General features: G+C 48.0%; 2 protein-coding genes across 2 annotated transcripts in view; one reads left to right on the top strand and one right to left on the bottom strand.

Annotated features, from left to right (window-relative positions):
- Positions 1–12,894, top strand: ZFTA (zinc finger translocation associated). The gene is made up of 5 exons (XM_083717903.1): positions 1–488; positions 1,778–2,269; positions 4,450–4,839; positions 6,949–7,374; positions 8,576–12,894. Exons 1-5 carry the CDS (start codon positions 440–442, stop codon positions 9,100–9,102), a joined length of 1,884 nt encoding a protein of 627 aa, XP_083574029.1. The 5' UTR covers positions 1–439; the 3' UTR covers positions 9,103–12,894.
- A 1,403-nt stretch (positions 12,895–14,297) lies between these two features.
- The window catches only part of RTN3 (reticulon 3), a 38,901-nt gene continuing 29,849 nt past the window's right edge, over positions 14,298–23,349 (bottom strand). Inside the window, exons 4-9 of the mRNA XM_083716271.1 lie at positions 22,333–22,540; positions 20,791–20,929; positions 19,465–19,534; positions 18,591–18,637; positions 17,908–17,966; positions 14,298–16,823 (exon numbers count right to left, since the gene is read on the bottom strand). Coding sequence (XP_083572397.1) covers positions 16,778–16,823; positions 17,908–17,966; positions 18,591–18,637; positions 19,465–19,534; positions 20,791–20,929; positions 22,333–22,540 — 569 coding nt within the window. The 3' untranslated portion in view covers positions 14,298–16,777. The remainder of the gene's footprint in view (positions 16,824–17,907; positions 17,967–18,590; positions 18,638–19,464; positions 19,535–20,790; positions 20,930–22,332; positions 22,541–23,349) is intronic.

The raw sequence follows: 23,349 nt of genomic DNA on the forward strand, positions 1-23,349 counted from the left end.
GAGACACTTTTTTGGGGGGAGGGGGTGTCCAGTGAATCACCCCCTCTCCTCCCCTCCCCTCTTTTTCTCTCTTCCCTCCCCCCTCAGCTGCAAAAATAGAGCACGTCCCCTTTAAATTTACCCAGGAGCCCTTAAAGGAGCCCCAGGGGCCCCGGGGGGAAAGGCATCCCCACCCTGCTAACCGGAGCCTGCCTGGCTCTGCTTCTTCTTCTTTTTCGGCCGTGGAAACGGAGCCTTGATGCAAGTCGATTAGAAGCGGTGGGGGGAGAAAAAAATTGCCATTTATCCATATATATATTTATTTTAAGAAATCGGGGTTGGGGGGGAGGGGGGAATATTGCAACGGATCCGAGAGAATCCACAGCGAAGGTTATTTGTGTGCATCGAGGTGGGGGGGTGGTGGAGATGAATCCCTAGGCAGGGAGGGAGGGAGCCAAGCATGGAGGAGCCCCCCAGCCTGTGCATCAAGCTCGAGCCCCAGGATCCAGGTGAGTACAAAAGGCCCCCTCTTTTTTGGGGGGGGGGAATATATGCGCGCGCCCCCACCTCTTTTCCACGCCACCTGCTGGTCGTGTGTGAGTTGGAGAGTGGCACCCCCCGGAAAAAAAATACCTGGTCGGTGTTGGTAGGGGTGTGTTTGTTGTGGGGGGTGTTGCAAGTTTGCCCAGCTGGGCAGGGAGAAGGAAGTCGGGGGGGGGGGGCGGGTGGAGGAAGAGCGATGGCCCCTTTAAGATCCCCCCCCCCTCCCCGCCTTCCTCCATCTTCCTGGGCACTTCAGCCCTGGACGGATTCCTGCCTCTCCCATTCAAAAAAATAGCGACGAGGGATTGAGCACAAAAGGAACCGGAGCTGCCAAGAATCAAATGACGTGGAAAGGGGGGAGCCCTCTCTCCCTGAAGGGGTGTGTGTGTGTCCTCACCCTTGAAGATCAGGAAGACTTCGGGGGAGTTTGGCTCCTCCTTTGGGGAAACCCCTTCCCCCCCACCCAGTTTGGACAAACCCCTCTCAGCCCCCAGCCCCCAGGTGTGGTTTTGTGGGCCTGTCTCTTTGACAGGTCCTGCTGCCCATTTGAAACCAGCCCCTTCCAATGTCGTATACACAGCACCCCTCTCTTTTCCTCCGTACCCCTGTAAAGTCTGTTACTCTTGCATTGCAGGGGGTTGGACTAGATGACCCTGGTGCCCCTTCCAACCCTATGGTTCCACTACTTCATCCTTGCTTTCACAAAGTGACACAACATCTCTGCTTCTGGGCCAGCAAGTCTTGCACCACCTCCCCCCCCCCCCCGGCGCTGCCCCCCCGTCATTGTTTTGCCTCCTGTCAAAAGAGTTACAGTGGTACCTCAGGTTACAGACACTTCAGGTTACATACTCCGCTAACCCAGAAATAGTACCTCGGGTTAAGAACTTTGCTTCAGGATGAGAACAGAAATCGTGTGGTGGCGGCGCGGCGGCGGCAGCGGGAGGCCCCATTACTTAAAGTGGTACCTCAGGCTAGGAACAGTTTCAGGTTAAGAATGGACCTCTGGAACGAATTAAGTACTTAACCCAAGGTACCACTGTACACTGTATCCTCCTTGCAGCCGGGAACCCATCTGTGTTGTTAATCCATTGTGCTAATCCTAACCGTCACCACCCTTACTCTCAGCAGCTCTTTAATTCTTTTTTTAAAACGTCAAATAGGAAGAGGTTTCATCGTAGGCTCCACTCATCATCATTATTATTGTTATTATTATTATTACTACTATTATTGAAGGCGAGTGTTTGTGTCTCCCCAGAAGAGTCGCTGTTCCCAGAAGAGGTGGCCGATTCGCAAAGCAGCGGCGAGCTGCGCTCCGGACACGCCCTGCGGCCCTCTGGGAACGGCCTTGTGCGAGGGACCGCCGTCAAGGACCCCTCTGCCCTCCTCTCTGGAGGGCGCAAGTACTCGGATCACTGCGAGGAGCGGGCGTCGAGGCCCGGCAAGAGCCGCATCCCCGGGCGCGACCACCGCCGCTACTACCATGAGCACTGGAGGGCAGAGTACCTGATGGACTTCAACGCCGCCCGGCATGGCATGATTTGCATGGTCTGCGGCAGCTCCCTGGCCACCCTCAAACTCAGCACCATCAAAAGGCACATCCGCCAGAAGCACCCATACTCCCTGGCCTGGAGCGCCCACGAGAAGGAGGTCATCATGAACAGCTGGGACGCCCACCTGGGCCTCGAGGCAGAGAGCGACGGAGCCAGAGAGCACCCCAATGCGCCCGAGGCTCAGGAGGGGGGCCACGGTAGGGGGGCCTAAATTCGCGGGTTTGTGGATCATCTTAATCGTAGCCACGGATAGCCTTATCCTCCGTTCGTTTTTTAAATCATTTTTATTGATTTTCCAATAAAGACAGCCAATCAACATGTCCACATCATAATCTAATTAAAAACTAAAAAAAGGCCAAATTGTGATCCACATTTTAATTATTAATTTTTCCGTGCTCCCCATAGTCTGGACCTCTGAAGCATATCTCCAAATCTCCAGTCTTGCCTCCTCTCGTTGTTTTCATATTTTCCACATCCCGATCTTAATGCTTTAAAGTTCTCCATCCCTGGCTCTGCGATTCTCAGTCATATAAAAAATCATATATTTATGATTTATGATGTCTTATCTTCTGTTTGTTGGTCTAATCCCACCCCTCTTTTTTAATATTGTCAGAAATGGTATATTTTTCTTCCATAGTGGTAATTTTTCTTCAATGACTATATTTTTTGGCCATAAAAATTATTACTTGAACAGATGACAAAACTTTCAAAAAAAACCCTGGCAACTAATTTTTTATATAGGTTTCATTCAAAAAGAAAGAGAGCTATGTTTATAGTGTTTGTTGGACTTCAGATATGAGGCACCATTTTTTCATTAAATCTTGAAAAATATTCCAAAACATTTATCATCATATCCCCCCCCCCCAAAAAAATTCAACATAGATTTCTTCTTGACTTCCCGCCCCCCTTTCCTGATGTTTGTTTTCCACTTCTTTTTCTTAGCTGTTTTACAGTACATGTGTTTTTATTATCTAAACTTTGCTATCCTTAGTTCTTTCAATAATCCACTGCTTATATTTCAATTCTTGCCCGCAACTTCATGTATGGACGATACTTTGATATAGATAATCCTGACAACTAAATTGCTTAACACAGTGAGAGGGTTGGACTTGCACTGTGGAGACCCAGGATATAAACGTGTCCCCCAAATGCTGTTTGACACCCATCATTCCCAGCCATCTTACCGAGTTGTCCAACAGCAAAGGTTTTGTGCTAAGTCAGGCCGTCGCCTCTTTCTAGCTCAGTATTGTTTACATCACGGGTGGGGAGCCTCCAGCCTGTGGGCCAATCCTGGCCTCCCAGGGGTGGGGTGGTTCTGATTTGGTCAGTGAGGTCATTTTCCCCAAGCCACACCCACTTGCTAATCAGCTGGGTGGAATCAGCTGAGAAGTGAACTGGGTTCACTTCTGTGTTGGCTACACCTGCCAGTTTCCCTTCCTGCACTGAATGGCAACAACTTTCTAGGCTTTCAGAAAGGGAATCTTTGTCAGCCCTGCCTGAAGAAGCCATTGGGAATTGAACCTTGTGGATGAAAGACAAGACGATCTTTGTTTTCCCTCTCTGGGGACCCATGCAACTTTTTTTACAGTTGGATATTCCTTTCATCCTTCCTTTTTTATAAAAAGAATACCTTATGTGGCCATCCCAAGCAGATAAGGAGGTTTTATTTTTATCTTTTGTGAAGATTTTTAATTTAATTTTATAGTGTATATAAAAGTGAACAGATGAAAATTAAAAGATGAAAAGCAAAATGATAAAACAGGCATGTAGAATAAGTGCAGTTGTACACGGGTTAAAAAACACAAAGCCCAAGTAAATATTGTCGTGATCTGATTATCATAGTTCCAGATTTGCCAAGGTGGTGACGGGGGTTGTCTTGAAAATGACGGTTCCCTTGTATATGTCATAAAGGAATGCCAAATCATATGTCTGGAGGTTCTAGGCTTGTCAAAATCTCAAATTATGTGTGATTTTTTTCCATTATAGCTGTATTCCAGAGGGGATGGTACCAAGTGTTTAGCGTAATATTTTGGGCTGTTTTCCCCCTGAGTTTCAATTACTGTTCAAGCTGCCACAATCATATATATAAGACCAATTCTTTTCCCCCCTTTTATTAATTAATTTATTATTAATGTTGCAATACATATATAAAAACTTTACATATTGATACATATACATTATATTTGTAAATTTACATTTCACATGTGAAATAGTGAAATATAAGACCAGCTCTTCTGACATTGTAGATATCAGTAACGTTAATTTTGGACAGCAGACAATAGTTTATTTAATAATGTTCATCATCTCTGATGAAATTTGATTCCGAAAAGCAGACAAGAAGGTTCACCTGCTCTCCACCTGCCTTGCTTCTGTACAGGTGGAGAATTTCCGCTGAGTAGCAGCCGCAGGAGGCGCCGTGGCCCAGGACCCCTCTCCTCTCGTGGGGGGCGACGGCCCTCCGGCCTGGCCCTGAAAGCCTCCCCGGGAGGGGAAGAGCAGAACTTGGAGCGCTACCTGAAAGAGTCCCTGCAGAGCTGGTTCCAGTCTGAGTTCCTGATGGACTACGACCCTCAGGGCAACCGCCTCTTCTGCATGATGTGCGGCTCCTCACTGCCCAGCCTCAACTTGGATGACATCAAGAGGCACGTCATGGATGCCCACCCCAGCTCGCTTGGCTTCAGCCCTGCCGAGAAGGCCAGCATCCTGGAGACTTGGAACGCCCGGGCCGTGGTCCCGCCAGCTGAGGGCACAGGAGAGGCACCAGTGGGTGAGGCAGGAAGCGGGCAGAAGGTGGGAGGGGAGGGCGGAAGCAGAGCGCCGGAATTAGAACGATATTTCAGCAGGCCTGCCAGTGACGTGATCGTGCAGGTGGCGGGAAAGTAGATAAATACAGTCGTGCCTTGGTTGACAAACGCCTTGCAACTTGAACATTTTGGCTCCTGAACGCTGCAAACCTGGAAGTGAGTGCTCCGGTTTGCGAACGTTCTTTGGAACCCAAATGTCCAACACGGCTTCCTGCAGCCAATCAGAAGCCGCACCTTTCCAAACATTTTGAAAGTCGAACGACTTGCAGAACAGATTCCATTTGACTTCCAAGGTACCACTGTAAATGGAGAATGCGGAGGGTGAAGAAACTGGTGGAAGAGGCTGTCTGAGACCTTGCGAAGGCCACATGGGATTTTGCGTGACCTTCGCAGAGCCCAGTAAGCAAGGCAGAGGGCTTGGAAATCTCTTTCTGCACCAGTTTTTCCTGCTGTGGAAATAGTTTTTAAGCCGTCAGCCTTGCTTCCCGGGCTGCTGGAACCCTCAGGAAGGGTGTGGACCGCCCCAGAGCATTCCTGAGGCCCCTTCCCGGAGTCCAGGAAGGTAGGATTGGTTGTACAGAGGGGAGGTTCCAGGTATCTTCCTGACTTTGCATGATTTTGTATCTGCTCATGAATCCCTGGAGCGTAAGCCCCACATAAGTTTTGGGCCTGCTGTGTTGCTTCTGTGAATCAGGCACCGTACTTAAAACCGAGGAGCTCCTGTCTGTAGCTTCTTCTTGAAGGAAATCCTGGGATACATGCTAGTGACCAAGGATAAGGGAACCTGGCGTTGTCCGTATGGTACAGAACTCCAGTTCCCAGCAGCCACAGCCAATGGTCGGGGGGAGGGCCAAACAGCAGGTGCAAATAGGAAGCTCATTCCTCCGAATCCTTGTGTAACCAGAAAGTGAGGCATCCAGCAGTCTCTTGTGGGAGGGAGAGCAGAACCAAGAGTTGTGCAAGTACAAAACAGATAAGTGAGTGCGGACTGAGCATGCTCAGTGGGCACAGAATCCTGGTGAGCGGCAAAATCCGGAAAATCAAAGATAGGCGTGCGGAATGGAGTGTCCTCAAAACGGGGATGGCTTGCGAGTAGGAAACAAACTGACTTGTGCTGTCTTGAACCTTTGGTGCATCTAGCTCAGTATTGTCTTCGCTATCTGTACTATACATTTTAAAGCAGTATCATGCCACTTTAAACAGCCATGGCTCCCCCCCCCACCCCAAATCCTGGGAGTTATAGTTTGCTAAAGGTACTGAGAGTTACTGAGTGAATCCCCTTGTCACAGAGCTACACTTTCTGTCTATTCCCGGGGAATTCTGCGAATTGTAGCACTGTGAGAGGAATAAGGGTCTCCTAACAAATCTTAGCACCCTTAACGTGTCACTGTTCCCAGAACTACAAAGGGGTGGTCGTTACTGCGGATGAATTGGCTCAGAGCAGAGGATGCAAAGTGAGGCACATATAGAGGGCCAGACAAGAACCTTGGCAGTACTATGCACGGGTTCTGCTTTATGAACGAGAAACAGCGAACATTCACCTGTCCAAACATGAAGAATGGCTACCCAAACATCGCTAGACACTTTGCAGATTCAGATACTTGAGCAGAGAGCATCCTCTACTTCCTTGCTTGCCGTTTGCTGGTTGGTGGAGCAATGAAGTGAGTGAGTGAGAGATCAGACAAATCAGAGCATTTTTTCTGTTTTTCGGTGGGAGGTCAAAATTCAAAATTAGAATTTTTCAAAAATTAGGGGGGGAAATCAAAATTGGAAATTTCCCCACATGACTCAATGGAAATTATTGACTCCTTATGCAAACGCTTGGCTAACGATCGATTTGCAGGGAACACTGGGAGGTCAAAATTCAAAATTAGAATTTTCCAAAAATTATTTAAAAAATCAAAGTTAGAAATTTCCCCACAGGACTCAATGGAAATCATTGACTCATTATGCAAATGCTTGGTTAATGATTTGCAGGGAACACTGTGTGTTTGTTAAGCAGGACCTTTGTGTAATTAAATCCGTCCTCTTGTTCCCCCCCGCTTTCCCACTCCTTCCTGGATCCACCCCAGAGGCAGAGTCTGAGCCGTCCCCTCAGGACCTGACCAAGAAGGAGGTGGACCCTCCCACGTCCCCAGACCAGCCTGCTGGCGAGGATGGCTCTGAGGAGGCCGGCGCTTGGGACTCGGAAGAGAGCGGCCTTCCCGCCCCGGCCCGGGGGAGGGACCACCGCCGCTACTTCCAGGAGCACTGGCGGGTGGAGTACTTGATGGACTACAACGGGTCGCGCCACGGCCTGGTGTGCATGGTGTGCGGGAGCTCCTTGGCCACGCTCAAGATGAGCACCATCAAGAGGCACATTCAGCAGAAGCACCCGGACTCCACCCAGCTGAGCCACCACGTCAAGGCCCTCATCGTGGAGGAGTGGAACCAGAAGGTGGCCCGCCTGGCGGACACGGAAGACTCCTTGCCTGAAACAGACGGCGAGGCAGACAAAGGTAAGGGGCAGGCGGTGTTTGAAAACCGCCCCAGGTGCATTTTGTTCCTGGTATTAATAATAATAATAATAATAATAATAATAATAATAATAATAATAATAATAATAAAAAATACCTTTATTATTATTATTCAGCCAGCTAGCCTTGGTGATTATCTAATGCTTATTAGATGAATTTCTCCTAAATTGATTTCTGAACTTTGAAATTTATTGTTAATTCACGTTTTTATACTGTATTTTATGCTGCTTTTACAATTAAGTGTTTTAAATTCATGGTTAGCCACCCTGAGCCCAGTTTTTGAACCGGGAAGGGCAGGGTATGAATAAATTATTATTATTATTATTTATTGGTATTGTACAACCTGTGTACAATGAAATTAAACGAGCCTCCCGCCCCCAAACACTCAATCTCTTATTGAACAACACACCAGCTGGTGCAGGCCTCATTGTGACTACGTGGAGATTTCAGGCTGGAGAATTGAAAGAGATCACAAGGGTCATCTAGTGCTCCCCCTGCAATGCAGGAATCCCTCCCCCCCCGCATTGTGGGGCTCACACCCACGACCCTGAGATTAAGAGCTTGATGCTCTGCTGACTGAGCTATCCCAGCTGCTCCCTGACGTGCCAGGGGAAAGCATTCAAAATGTGCTTGTGCGCCTGCAGGCTGAAGCTGTACAGTCCCCCCTCTGGATCCTACTCCCCAATTTCTGCGTGAATATGCTTCCTCTGAGATAACGATAAAAAATAGGTTAGATAGGCAAACTAAACCCTCCAGATGTTTTGGGACTACAACTCCCATCATCTCTAGCTAACAGGACCTGTGGTCAGGGATGATGGGAATTGTATTCCCAAAACATCTGGAGGGCCGAGTTTACCTATGCTTGGGTTAGATTATCATAAAAAATGGGTGGGGCTCTTTAACGGAGGGCAGTATAGTAGCAGGGCTGTTAACAGGAAAGCTGAAAGACATGGCACATAAGGAAAAGGGATTGAGGAGGGAGGAGGAAAAAGATAGCACTTGGACTCCCAGCTTGGTGGTTTCCCAGGTACTTTATTTCACAGTTCAGCATACAGCTTAATAAGAGTAATAGTGATAATAATTAAATATAAATATATAAATACGACAGTCCTAAGTTGCGGAGATGTTTGATAACTCTTGGCTGGACTGTGATCTCCCCGCTGTTGTTCTTCTGTTCCTCCAGTGGAATCTCAGCAGGCTTGCAACCCCCCTTTGTCCCCTGAGGAATCTCAAGAGGGCGGGACAATGCCTGCAGGAGAGGAAGAAGATGAGGAAGAGGCCCCCGCAGCAGGAAGACTTGCTCCCTCTCAGCAATCCTCGGAGGCTGCATCTTCGCTGACCGGTGCCCCGTCCCGGCGGGGTCAGCGCCGGAACTACCAGCCGCGCTGGCGGGTAGAGTACCTGATGGATTACGACGAGCAGCGGCACGGGCTGGTGTGTATGGTGTGCGGGGGCACGTTGGCGACCCTTAAAGTCAGCACCATCAAGCGGCACATCCTTCAGGTCCACCGGTTCTCCCTGGAGTTCACGGCGCTGGAGAAACAGACCATCCTCAATGCCTACGCCGAAAACGGGCCGGCTCAGAATCCCAGGCACCTGGGCACAAAGACCTCCCCCAGCCCGGACTCTGAGCCTGCCGACGTCAAGCCAAGTGTCCAAGGTGCAGGGAAAATGGGGTTTGGTTACAATTTGCCGGTATGTACGGTGTAGCCCGCAGACGTGGACTGCCCTCGTGGTGGCAGGGTGGACTCCGCTGACCGACGAACTCAACTTGTTTGTTTTCCTCCCCACCCCTTCCTCCTATGGATGGCGGAATTCCTTTTTGGAATTCTCAGGTTTCGGAATTCTGCGACTGGAATCGGATAGTGCAGAATTCTGCAACTGGAAGCGAATAATGCAGATGCCGGGGAAGTCTTGTTTTGCTTTGTCTTTGTTTCTCTCTCTGCACAGCATCCATTTTGATTTGCATGTTCTGTTCTAGTGACAAAGGGTTTCTTAAAGGTGTTTTCACCCCACCCCCACCCCAAAGACCCTTTTCTCTGCACCTGAATTTTTTGTGCTCTCAACTATTTTGGCAAGGTTTTGGAAAGGTTGGCGGGGGGGAAGCTTCGGTATTTTCTGAAGAGAGGAAGGTCTGTAAGAGCACTGTCACAGGGGGCAAGTGCACTTAATCGAGCCCCGAGGCCTGGAGGTTTCTGTGGGAAGCAAAGTTGCTGCTGCTGTAAGGTGGGGCACCTATTTTTTCAGCCTGAGGGCCACCTTCCCTTGTAGGGGTGTTTGGCAGTGGTGGGCGGAGCCAGAGCCAAAAATGGGAGGAGTAACACAGGTAAATGCTCCCTGAGGTTCTCCCACCCTGCTCCAAGGCATTAAGGGCCAGGTGGTTTGATAGCTACGCCTCACCTTCTGGTCTGGGAGGCTGTTTGGGCCATGCCTCAGCTGAGCCACATCCAGCTATCCTACGTGTGAAATAGATGACATGAGACGTGGTGGACGTAAATTTGTCATTCGGCCAGAGGAGGGTTTGCAGTTGCCAGAACCCTGATGTGCCCTGGTTTGGTTTTTTTTGCAAGCCACCCACCCCAAGCAGGTAATCATTGGCACTTTGTGGCCTGTTCCTTTATCCACACGGTCACCTGACGCCATTGTGACACCAAGCGGTTGACGGGTAGCTGCCCACTGTGACCTGCCCGCAGGTAGGTGGAGGGTAAGATCCAGTTCCTCCCTCGCAAGCTGTGCCACGAATAATTCCCATGCCCTCCACAAGTGCCTAGGCTCTGATTTGCGGCTGTGCATCATATAGCCAAAGGGTGAACAAATTACGGCCTTTGCCCCCATCCCATCCCTAGAATATTGCAGAACTCCTAGTAAGAGGCCTTCCTGCTTGATGCAGCATAGGCCGTACTTAATATACCATGTTAAAATATTTGAAACGAGGAGTTGGGCTTGTTGTGAGCATTTCCCCTGCGATTGCACTTAAGATGGCCATTTTGGACTCTCAAATGAATTGAGCAACTCAGCACTTCCTGGATTGTACTATGCCAGGCTCTGGGGCGGGGGTGGGAACCCTGCTACATAGGAAAATGCTAGGTTGAATCTGTCATGTGCTAACTTTCTACATGCAGGGAGGTCTCGCCCCGATTCTACCTACAATGGAAAAGTCACCTTGAGGAGCTGCTGACAGCGTCCCTATATCCTGATTTGCGTTCTGTCATTGGGTTTTAATTTTAACCCATGTCTTTCCAAGTCCCTAGCCCTAAAAGCTCTTACTCTGGTGTAAGTGAATTAGGAGGACGTGGACTACTTTATTTGCTGTTGGTCTTCCTCGTAAAAATATGTGAATTGACATAGGACACTCACCTTTTCCCGGTCTGTTTGCTCCCAATGAACAGGTGCTGAGCAAGTTTCAGTAGCCAAGGACCAAAGTTCAACCCCCAGCACCTGCAGGTAGGGCTGGAAGAGAACCCAGAACCCTGGAGAGCTGCTGCCAATCAGTGTAGACAGCACTGAGCTAGATGGACCCAAAGGTCTAACTCTGTATAAGGCAGCTTCCTGTGATCAAGGCGTGTTTACGCCTTTCCAAATGCAATCCCACTTCAAAACAAACAGCTGCATCTGTAGGTCTCAAGAGGACGATGTATGCTTCACCCAAATTTATCTGTCTAAAAAGCTTAGAATTATGCAAGATGTGGGGTGTTTGCCATGCTTGGCCTACTCAGAAGAGACCCATTGAAGTTTACAGACATAATTAACTTTGTTAATTTTGGTGGGTCTGCTCTGTGTAAGGACAACCTTTGGGTTTTCCCAAAATGGATTTTATTTTTAAAAAACAACAGCACTATTTGTAGCAGAACTGCCAGAACAGGGTTAGATCAGGGTTTCTCCAGCTGTTTTCGGACTACAATTCCCATCATCCCTGACCACTGGTCCTGCTAGCTAGAGATGATGGGAGCTGCAGTCCAAAAACAGCTGGAGACCCAAGTTTGGGAAACCCTAGGTTAGGTGAGGGAACGCGGGTGGTGCTGTGGGTTAAACCACAGAGCCTAGGACTTGCCATCAGAAGGTCGGCGGTTCAAATCCCTGCAATGCAGTGAGCTCCCGTTGCTCGGTCCCTGCTCCTGCCAACCTAGCAGTTTGAAAGCATGTCAAAGTGCAAGTAGATAAATAGGTACCACTCCGGCGGGAAGGTAAACGGTGTTTCCGTGCGCTGCTCTGGTTCGCCAGAAGCGGCTTAGTTATGCTGGCCACGACCCGGAAGCTGTACGCCGGCTCCCTTGGCCAATAAAGCGAGATGTGCGCTGCAACCCCAGAGTCAGTCACGACTGGACCTAATGGTCAGAGGTCCCTTTATCTTTTTAGGTTAGATGGAATTAGGAGACTAAAGAAATGGGGTTGGTAAACCTTTTGCACTTTGCCTTCCGGCAGCGGGGACCCTAGTTCAGTGGCAGAGAATCTGCTTGGCATGCAGAAAATCCCAGATTTAATCTCTGGCGTTTCCAGGCAGGGCTGAGAGACACCTTGCCCAAAAAACTTAACCTTTGCTTCCAGTCAGTGTTGGGAATTCTGAGCAAGATAGACCAATGGTTTGATTTGGAGCTTCCTGTTTTATCAATAGACCCTTGAACTCAAGAGGCATGAGGACTGGAATCTTCACTATCTTTTTAGGGAAATGCACTTGCTCCGTGATGGAACACCTGCTTTCCATTTGGAATATTGCAGGTTCGTTCTCCACCATAAAGGGGCTGGGAAAGATCTGTGCTCCAGACTGAAGAGGGTCTGTGGTTGAGATGGGCAGCTCTAGGCCAAAGGAACAGCCTGATTTCAGCTGTGTTGTGCTGGTTGAGTTGCTGAGCCTCTGCCCTGCACAGGGTCATGTGCCCAGTTAGTGGTGACCAGATGTGTTAGAAATAAATGAGGGCTAGAAACTGAATTTAAAAAGAGCCTACAGCCATATATCAAAAAAAGCAGGGACAAGAAAAGCCGCACTTACAATCCAATTTGCTGATCCTTGCTGGAAATTAGAGCCAGAGAATTGGAAGGGACCACAAAGATCATCTAGTCCAACCCCCTGCAATGCAGGAATCTTTTGCCCAACGTGGGGCTCAAACCCACAACCCTGAGATGAAGAGTCTCATGCTCTATTTTAATTCCATTTAAAGGAATGCCCCCCCTTTGCAGAGTTCCTTCCCCCCACCCAAGGTGAAAGTAGGAGTCACATTTTTTGCACAGCTGTTCTCCTTCAATCCCATCTTTCTGAATCAATAGCTTGGTCCTTTTTGTAGCTATCCTTGTGAAACGTGAACTCCGAGGTAAAATTTCAATAATGCCCGTTATGACCTTGTGACTGTATTGGAACCTCATCCGTGTCTCTTGTGAAAAGGTGTTTTGCATTAATATGGAGGGTTTTTAAAAAATATTATATAAATATATATATATAAGCACTAAGTTTTGTAAAACAGGTTATGTCAATAAATCCTTAAAAAATGATGCTATTTTAAAATGCAACCTAAGGCTTTGGGCTGGCTGTTTGTTTTTAATTAAAACCTGGGATGCCTTTTAGATTTTAATATTTTCCTCGATTAAGAACAGGGGTTCCTAAACTGTGGTCTTTGGACCATCAGCAGTCTGCAAGATTTGTTCGGGTGGCCTGCATCGTCTGTAAAACACAATTACAAATCGCACAGCACATTACAGTGGCTGCAATAGGCAGAAAAAAAACATCTTTAAAGACAATCAGACATTTTCAAGTGGTCTGTGGGAAAAATAATGGGAACCAATGTAAAGCTTTTTTGGGGGGTGAGAGGGACCTGTGTACTTCTACTTGTTGCCATCTCCTACTCTCATCAACCTTTGCTAGCACAGCCAATCTTCAGGGATGATGGGAGCTGGTGGCAGGCCCCAGCCCCCCACCGCCCCAAGCTTGGTTCAGGTACAGATTGTTCACCTTCTGGTAATACATTGAAATTAAAACACTGGGTTGGGAGATGGGAGTCCCTACCAGGGTGGGGAAGGCTGGGCTATGCAGTACAGGGGAACCTCAGTTGTTGAACGCAATCCGTGCCAGAAGACCGTTTGACTTCCAAAATGTTCGACAACTGAGGCGCAAAGGGCTGTCAGCAATTTCCATTGAGAAAATTGAAAAACACGCAGTGGAAGCCGTTCGACTTCTGAGGCGCGTTTGAAAACTTCCGGGTTTTCGGCGTTCAGCTTCCAAGGTTCCACTGTACTGGCTGAGATGCAGCAGCGCATCCAAATCCTTATGAGGCCACTTCATGCGGTTCAAACCTTCACAAGCCATTCTGTGCTGTTTCACTCATCGAATTGTAGAGTTGGAAGGGACCCTAAGGGTCCTCTAGTCCAACCCCCCTGCAAATGCAGGGATCTCAGTCATTGGAAGGATGCCGAAAAGCAGGTGTGGCTCAGCATTGCCTGCTGATGATCCCAGGCCCATTAGCCATGCTTCCTAGGGCTGATAGGAGCTGCAGCTCAGGAACATCTCTAGAGGAACAACAGTTCCCCAACAAACCATCTAAAGCAGGCATAGGCAAACTCGGCCCTCCGAGTTTGGGACTACAACTCCCATCATCCCCGAGCACTGTTCCTGTTAGCTAAGGATGATGGGAATTGTAGTCCTAAAACATCTGGAGGGCTGAGTTTGCCTATTCCTGATCTAAAACAAGTATCCTTATTACTAATCAGAACAGACCCACTGCAATGAATGAACTTGCATTAGTCGTGGCCATCAATTTCAAAGGATCGACTCTCAGTAGGACTTGGCGGCTGTTATGCTTACCCTGGAAATATAATGGGTGGCAGCCGATTGAATGTTACTCAGAGTAGAGCTATTGAAATTAATGGGACCCTGGTCACGTCCATTAATTTACCTGCAAGAACTTAAGACGACAAGGTTTCTTGGAGTTTGTACATGTTGTGCTCTTTTTATTAACACCACATCAAATTGCATTTATCCAGTCCTCTTCCGAACCTCACGCCAGGTTTCCTCCTGTACCCTAACTGGCACTACCATACTTTTAGAATGCTGCACACACTGTACACAATAAACGCACACAAACGCAAAAGAGCTTCATTAGTAGTTTTTGTCATTTTCTCCACCTACGTACAACTTTCTCTTTTTTTTGTTTTGTTTTTTTAAAAAGCCTGCCGGGCACAAAGAGGTCGGTTCACGGTATTCAAACACAGCAGTTAACAGAACAGATGGAAGAGCTGAGCCAAAGGCTTCCAGTGCAGCGAAGAGGTCTTCGAAGGGGGTGGGAGTGGAGAGGAGTCAGGACAAGACAGTGCAAGATGCCTACTCAGGCTGGGCTGGGGGGTGGGGAGTGCAGAAGCACATCAGACACTCATGCACCTCTCACTAAGATCTGCGGCTCCTATTCCACCTAAAAGAGACACACACACAGAGCTCAAATTGCTTGGGTCTTAAAAAAAAAAAAGCCAATGAAACTATTTGTTGGATTGATTTATGGTCCTATCATCTCTTTGCCAGACTTGCGTACGGCAGGGCCCTGTGGGTGCATGCCCTCCAGGAGCTTTGCACTGAGGTCTGCAAAGCAAGGGAAGAGTGGGAACAAGCAATATGGGGCTGGGCGACAGCAGCCATTTTTGCGCGTCCAAAAAACAGCAGCCTGATGCTCTGCTCACGCCTATTTTCAGCACCACCTTCCAGCTGTTCTATTTACAACAGGAAAGGTAGCGGCTGTGGAAACGCAGCTGGACAAGGCGGAGGGATGACCAATCCTGGGAAGTTCCCTGGGGCCAAGGGCAGCACAGGCTCACCTTCTTTGGATTTGTTAAGAAATATGTTGCCCTTCCCCAACTACCTTCCACTTGAGATCCATCAGCCTAGTGGGGGGAAAGGTGGTCCCTTTCATTTTAGCTGCCAACTCGACTCTTTCCCCCTTTGCTCAGCCTTGGGCAGCAGGTGGGCTCCCTTTGGCCAACCTGAATTTCAAATTTATCCTCCACCTGTCCAGCTGTGCATGGTCCCATCTTTCATCCGAAAGCAGCTGCACCACCAATTTAGCAGTGCCCGCCGGGGGGGAATGGGCTTAACTTGGTGCAGACCGCCGCAGGGGGGAGTCCGACCGCAGTTGGCAGCTGTGGGTGATAAACCATCACGGAATCATGGAAGATTTGCTTCCCAACAAGGAAACCTTTGTTGGGAAAACCCAAAACAAAAAAATGCCTTTTAAAAAACTGTAAGACTCTTCAAAGACAATCCTCCAGTCCCAAACATCTTTCTAAAACTGTAAACACACATGACGTAGCTTGTGAGAGAGGGACCCCAAACTCTAGCCCTGAAACTGCTGTCCTTGAAGACTGCAGCTCCTCGCCAGCCCAAGGGTGGGTGGGACGGAGGGGGAGGACAAAGATCAGGCTCAGGGTGTGTCAGTGCTCTGCAACTCAGCCCCTGCCCCGGTCCTAGACTGGAAGTAAAGTGACTGGGGCATCACATGCAGAACTCTCGGTTTTTCGCCAGCTTGAGTTTTGCTTTTTACAGCAAAGTGTACAGCAGTTACAGACATTTTCATTTAAGAGTAAGGGGTAGGGGAAGTAATCTTAATCAGGGTGGGGTAAGGAACTGATTTCTGCGGCTGGGGGTGGTGGTAAGGAAGGCAGAAGATGAACCAGACTAAAAGAGAACTGATGTCATTAAGGGAGACGGGGGTGGAGAATTCCCCTTTCCATCAGTGAGGGTACACGCACTGGGGGTGGGAGATAAGTACTGGCTGGGTACTTTTTGAAGCTTCCTTAAGCTTGCCCTCTTCATTCAGGCCAGTTAGTCCATGGCAGAAAGATGGGTGAGCCTGGTAAGAGACACTGCCTTAATGGAACTAGGGAACATTGCACTTCAAGCAAATCCTGCAATTTTAAGGAGGCCAGGCGGGGAGGAGGGGGGGAAATAGAGAACAAGGAAGAAGAGAGGAACAGACTAGTTTCACCTTGCAGCTATTTCAGCCTACCAAAGCTGGTTTTAGAAACGCTAATGTCCCGCTGAGCAGAGAGCACATCTCTTAGCATGAAAAGGAACACCCATTTTTGATGGCTTACTATAATGTTCCATCCAAGACAGGACACCAGAGCTGCTTTAGAGACAAAGGGTGCCCCCTCCCCTCTTTTAAACTTCTGACACCAGTTCGTGTTTAGTCCAGTGCATTCTGAACCCAGTGTTTAGGCTTTGGGGAGGGGGTGGATTTTTAAAAATCTTTTTATATATATATAAAAACATAATCAGTAAGCTTGGAATGCACACATCAAGCTGATTCGGCATGTTCCTTCATAGGTACAAGTAACAATGGTTATAACTATGACACAGGGGGTATTTTTTGTTTCATTTTAGTTAACAGCTGAGTCCTGGCTCCTTGCAAGGTTATTCTGCCTTTTTCTTCACAACTCCAGGAAGCTTTGCTTGAATCCTGTTGGGGGGGGGGGGGAGAAAGAGAGAAGAGGTGGGATTAGGTGCTGGGGGCACAGGAATAACAATTATGTTTGTGTCATTTTAAGTCCTGGTATTAGATAAAGTGACCAATGTCACACTTCTCAATATGGTATGAAATGACATGATGCTAACAGAAAGCAAATCTGGATCTGGTCAGGGCTTGGATGGGCGACAAATACAAGGCACGCCATCCTGAGTTTTACTGAATAAAGGTGAGGTATAAATAACAAAACACACTCAAATTCACATAAGTCATCTCTCAAAAATGGACGGAAGATAGACCTTGCCAGTTGCATCTATTTGATGATGAATCAAGTGTTCTGGATTAGCTCCCATCCAGCCTTCGTGCCTTTGTTAGAGGGGCATCATGAGCACTAGAAGCATCCTCAGTGTCCCAAAATGGAATTCCTTGCTAGCCTTGCTAGCTTAAACATGACTACCACATGCAGACAGCATTAAACTGATCTCGATGATGGCTGTCTAAATAATGCAAGCTGGTTGTGTGTACAGGGGCTTGTCCCTCTGGACTGGCAAAAGCCCTTTTATGTCTTGAAAGGTGAACTGTTCCGACTGCAAGACAGCCAAAAGAGGCTCAAAGATGAAAGCAAAGCGTAACACCACACCTGTAAGGAATTTCATACTTAAGGCTGACCGGTAACCAGATGCCTACAATTTCTGACTGGCTTTGCTCTCCAAACCAATGTTCTCCTGCCATTAATTTGACTGGTTTTTAAAAGTGACAAATACAATAATAATTAAACAAACAATAACATAACCAAAGAACAAATAACACTGTCCAACACTGTCAAGGACCAAGCTAAGTCACCCTACAGTCTGATGAGCAGCAGCCAGGAAAGGGTGGGTGATTTGCTGCTTTGGCCCCAATTATTAATTATCTTTAATTGCCCCCCCCAAGGTCCCAGGGCAGGTTACAACAAAGATGCCCCCCCCCCAGCCTTACCCTCCCATCTGAAGTCTGGCTGCTCACCACACTTCCCAGAGGGCTGCACATGGCAAGAGTCAAAATACTGAAGCCTGCCAATAACTCTGATGGGACTTACTTTGTTACAACTGACTTGATCTGCTCCCGGGCAATCCCAACGTAATGGTCAATCTGAGTCTAGGAACAAAAAAACCCAAAAGTAATTAGAAGAGGTGTATGGGAACCAACTTGCACAAGACCACTGTGAATTTCTAACCAGGGCTGCCATGTGCAACTGTGCTCTTACACAAAGGGCATCACACACACACACACACACCCAGCATAACCTCTCTCTCTCTTTCTTGCTTTGGATAGGTAACTGCACCTGCCCAGATGTTGCTAGAACAGCCATTGCCAACCTGGTGTCCTCCAGATGTTGGAACTACAACCCCCACCAGCCCCTGCCTGTATGGCCTGTTGGGCAAAACATATTGAAGGTGCCAGGTTGACAGAGGCTCTGCTAGATTATATTGGATATAGTGCATAACTGTAATTGTGCTCGCTGAATGAACGTTTTCGTAGCTCCCAGTTCTATTACGGAAAACACTCAGGTCTTTTTTTATATAAATAGTATACAGGATAAATTCTGTTCATGCCTGCTCTGTGGAAAGCCCCAGACCAAAGAAACATGGCACCAAAATAAATATCCCTCATCCAAAGATGGGCCCACTGTTCCACACTGCCTACCCCCCTGCCTCTGCGCACCAGTCAAGCAGCCCACTGTGGTCCAGACAACACAAGCTCACATTCCAGGTTACCCACCTTGTATTTCTCATAAACGACAGGGACGCTGAAAACCAGCAACTCCGCTGAAACGACACAAAGGCAAGTCACAGGTCACCAAGGGAGCCAAGATGGGTCACAAAACTGGGGCAGGCTGATCAGATGGGCCGAATAGCACAAGGGCAGCCACGATGGAATCTGAAGGTTTCACTCTCTTGAGTTTCACTGTGCCCGTGACCCTGGCTGACCCGGGCCTTAAAAATGGGACAGCGCATGAGTGACCAAGAACAACTGGAGCTCAGTGGTGGAGGAGCACCTGCTCTGTTTGCAGAAGGTGCCAGGTTCCATCTCTGGCATCTCCAGGTAGGCTGGGAAAGAAAGACCCTGCCTGAGACCCTGGAGAGCCACTGCCAGCCAGTGTAGACAATACTGAGCTAGATGGGCCAAGGGTCTAACTCAGTTCACAGCACCTTCTTATGTTCTTCCTATGAGACATGCCTGTTCCTCAAGACACAGGCAGCCTTTGAAATCTGTATTAATGAGGTGGAATTATGGAACTCTCTGCCACAAGGTAAGTCAATGGCCACTGACAGACCTCTCCTCTCCTCCGTGAATTTGTTCAATCCTCTTTTAGAGTTAAGTTAGACTTTTTATCAGTCACAACCAGAGGGAATCTGCCAACGAAAACCAGTTGCTGGTGGGCAAATGGGAGGATATTGGCCTTCACATCCTGCCCCTGGGCTCCCTGGAAGTATCTTGCTGTTCGCTGTATGAAACAAGATCCTGGATTGGCTGGACCTAGAGTATGACTCCACAGGGCAAATGCTTTAAGATTTCCCTGGTCAAATGTAACTGCAGATTGGCGAGGGGCCAGGCTGCCGATGCCACGGCATCTATCATTACTGCGTCTTACCAAGGATAAGGAGGGTGATCCCGTTGAAGATGGCACCAACGTACGTCATCAGCCACATGACAACTGCCAGCTGCAGGCAAAACAGGATGGCACACTGTTAGCAGAAACCCGAGGCTTTTTATAGTATCAATGCATCAGTAAGGCCACGCTGGAGCAGAGGATCCTGTGAAGTTGTCCTCTTTGACCTCCCTGGACCAGCCTGCTTGCTGCAGTGCCCCATTTATTAGGACAGCTGCAGAAACTGATTTAGATGGCTGTGCCAACCTGGATTTCGGTGGTCATTCCCACAATGACTCCCCCTCTCTGCCCCTTAGCTTTCATTCCCGTTCAAAGCGGAGCATTTGCTTATGCCAATCCCTTGTTACCCATCCCTCTCTCATTTCACCCTACTGCCTTATCTTTCAAGGTTCAAAAAAGGTGGCCACTCGCCACAGGAGAGCGCATCTTTTTGCAAGAGGGCTGTGGCAGGGGGGGTTTCTACCATTTCCTGAGCCTAGAAAAGGACAGGAACTCTTCCAAATTCTACACTGACCTCAGATTAACTACAAAAGCGGAATTCAGTCTCGCTGTATTCCAGTGGGTCCTGACTCAGCGTGGCACTGCTACCCATCTCTGGGCTCATGGTGAGACCTTCCTGCTTTAAGTTTCAGGGAAAACAAGCACACGCCCTTCCTCCTCAGCTCAAAGCAACAGGTGCACCCAATGACACTGTGGTAGGAGCTGTCCTCTGCTTGAGGCCCCTGCTCTGTAGCCAGTGTTAGAAACTCAAATATATATATAAGCTAGCACCCAATAGTTCCTTAAACCAAAGTTAGTTACCAAAACAGAATGTCTAGTTGCCATTTTTGAGCAAGATAGCTCTAAAGTCTTATTTTTCAAATGATGGACCGACTGTGACTGATTCTCAGCAAAACATCTGGTTACTTCAGATGACAGCCTTGAGCTAGGTTAAGAACTATGAGAACTTAAAAGAAGAAAAGTCACTTGATCCAGGGACGGTCCACATATCTATTGGCCTGTTCCAACCTCTGTTTCTTAATGGTGACTGCTCCTGTTCTGGCTGCACAGAAAAAGCATTCGGATTCCTGAAATTCATTCAGATTGTGCAGATAAAATATAACTGATAGAATTCTACAGGGATGGAGTATTAGTGTGTGAAAACACTCCAGATCCTAAAGATCTCTGGGCATGCACCTCCAGATTGTGGGTGCCCAGGCAGCTTCACTTGGTCACGAGTGGCTGAAAGCTAGGTGCAAAAATGCGCCTGGCTAATTTCGAGCACTGTCTGTAGCATACTTAGTATACTTCATCTGGCCCTCCACTGACCTTCAGCGAATCCACCAAGTCTTCTACCAGGAAGAGGCGCATGATGAGTTTCAGGGCATGGTTGATGTGTCCCATAGCAGCGCTGACGTAGTTGTGGAAAGCCTCAGAGGAGAGCGCAACGTCGACATCCAGGTAGGCTCTGGGAGGGGGAAAAGGGCAGAAAGACACATTGTGGATAAAACTGAAGAACCAGATAGCAACAAACACTTCTGCATTGCCTGCCAGTCATGTTATGACAGGTTTCTTCCTTGTGTAGAGTAGGCCATTTTTCTTATTAAACTCCATCATGGCTGTTGGGCTGATGCTGACTTGTTTCCCCAGGAGGCAAATAGCGAACAAGGCAGGGTCCTCTCTACCCTCTGGTGGCAAATGAAGGCCTGCCCTCCCAGCAGCAGCAAAGGACTAAGTCTGCACTTTGATGACTGAAGGAGGGAAATGGTTCACCAACAATTAGACTTCTCCAGTGGGCACTCCATACTTATGCGGCGCCATCAACGATGAGCCAATTTTAAATTAACAAGAGTGAGTCCTTAAGAAGAGCCCTGATGGACCTAACTCCTGCCAATTTGAAAGTGGCTCATCGCTGCTGGCAGTGCATCAGTATACTAGAGGACAAACAAAGGATTCATTTTCAACTACGTGGCAAAAATGTATTTCTATAGAGACGACAATGCTCAAATGCTTCCTGTGAAACACTACTATTTGGACTTTTTAGCATCAAGTGAGAATATCGTATGACAACACCTTGATATTTATAAACATCTTTTTTTTAATGGATATACTATTTATCATACCAATAATAATCATTTCCCCCAGGGATTCTGAATGCAACAACTCAAATGTGTATTTCATTTTAATGCAATTGTACAGTGTCCTCTTCATTTTTCATTTCAATACATTGTTGAATTATAAGTCTTTGATTAAGCAAAGGGGGGGGGGGAGAATCTATTTTTAAAAAGGAGCCCAGTTGGATCAGAGGATCCGTCAAGTCCTGCAAACTGCTTCCAACAGTGGCTAGAGCCAGATGCAGAGGGACTGCAGCTCAGTGACAAGAGCCTACACAGGAAAGGCCAGAGCGTATGAGAATATTCCGTTCAGTCCCTGGAATCACAGGACAGGGCTAACTGGGCAGGGAAAGACTCCTGCCCAGAACCGTGGAGAATGATTGCTGCGTAGTGTGGGCAATGCGGAGTTGGATGGACCAGGGGTTAGCATTGGTTTAAGGCAGGTTCCTCTGTTCCTTTGGGTAGCCCTCCTTTACTACATGCTTCTAGTATAATCATGTATGTAGTCACTGCTTCTGAACCTGGAGGCTCCATTTAGCTCTCACAATTGACAGCTACCCACAGAATTCTTCCTCTCCATGCAATTGCCTATGCTTCTTCGCATCCAATGTTAGCATTTACTACCCGATCTCATGGTCTCGAGTTCATGCAGGCCATTTTTCAGAAAGGATAAGGGAGAATGGAAATCTACTTAGACCAAACGGAACCTGGTGAGAACAGCAACGAACTCTACTGGCCCCGAGCCAAGCCCACTCACTTGAATGGATGCCCCTCTTCAGACTTCTGCACAGCCTGAATGACAGACTTGTAGACCCGGAAGCTGATGGTGACAGAGAGGAGTGCCAGGATGAGGTACGAGATGACGCTGATGACGCTGAAAGCAGCCAGGGAGAGCAGCAAGATCAGCGTGGTGCTGAAGACAAGGCCCGTCTTCTTCACATCCCGCCAGAAGACCAGATCGCGCACTGCCAAAGAGAGAAATGAGCACAAGAGGTCACTGGAAAGGGTCGGAAACTGCTATAAGAAGAGCACCAAGGCCGTGCAATTCTAAGGGCGACAACCAAGGACCTTGTCTGCATCCTCCCAGCAGCTATGGCATCCATGAAGCTTCTCGGGCCCCTGCTCCCCTCACTGCCCCTTGGTCATGAGATGGTGAGGATGGTTATCTTTTAATCCCTTAGAACATAGAGCTGGAGGAGGAAGTTGGAAGAGTGGCACTATCTCTCACTTCCTCTTTCAGCTCTATGCTTTTTCAAGGCTCAGATTTATTCTACCGGGTATGACTTCTACCCAGATTCCTTGGAAAAGCAAACATGCTCTCACACTTGCGTCTTCTCTCCCAGGGCCGATCTAAAAGATGAGGAAAGAATTGTCCAGAGGGGTGGCACCTGTGGCACTTGCTCTAATATTCAAATATGCCCATGGGGCCTAAAAAGGCTGGCAACCCCTGAACAAAGAGATGGCAGGTGGCTAACAGGAGAGGGCTTGGGTGATCACGGCACCACTGCTGTGGAATGCAGTTTTGAAAAAGGCCTGTTTGGCCCCATTCCTGCTACCCTTGGGCTGCTTTGCAACTTCTGTAAAAGGATACTGTGGACCAAATGAACAGTTATTTCTAACCTGGCTGTTTCTGAAAGCTTCTCATATACTTTAATTTATTGCAGCAAAACAAAACCAGATTTAGTAGGCACCTTGAGGATCTTTTCAAAAAGACAAAAGTGGGATATAAATCTGTTTTATGAATATAAATGCAATCTACAGGCACATGAAGCTC

This window comes from Podarcis gaigeae (assembly GCF_964106915.1).
Source record: "Podarcis gaigeae genome assembly, chromosome: 16".
In the NCBI taxonomy this organism is placed as follows: Eukaryota; Metazoa; Chordata; class Lepidosauria; order Squamata; family Lacertidae; genus Podarcis; species Podarcis gaigeae.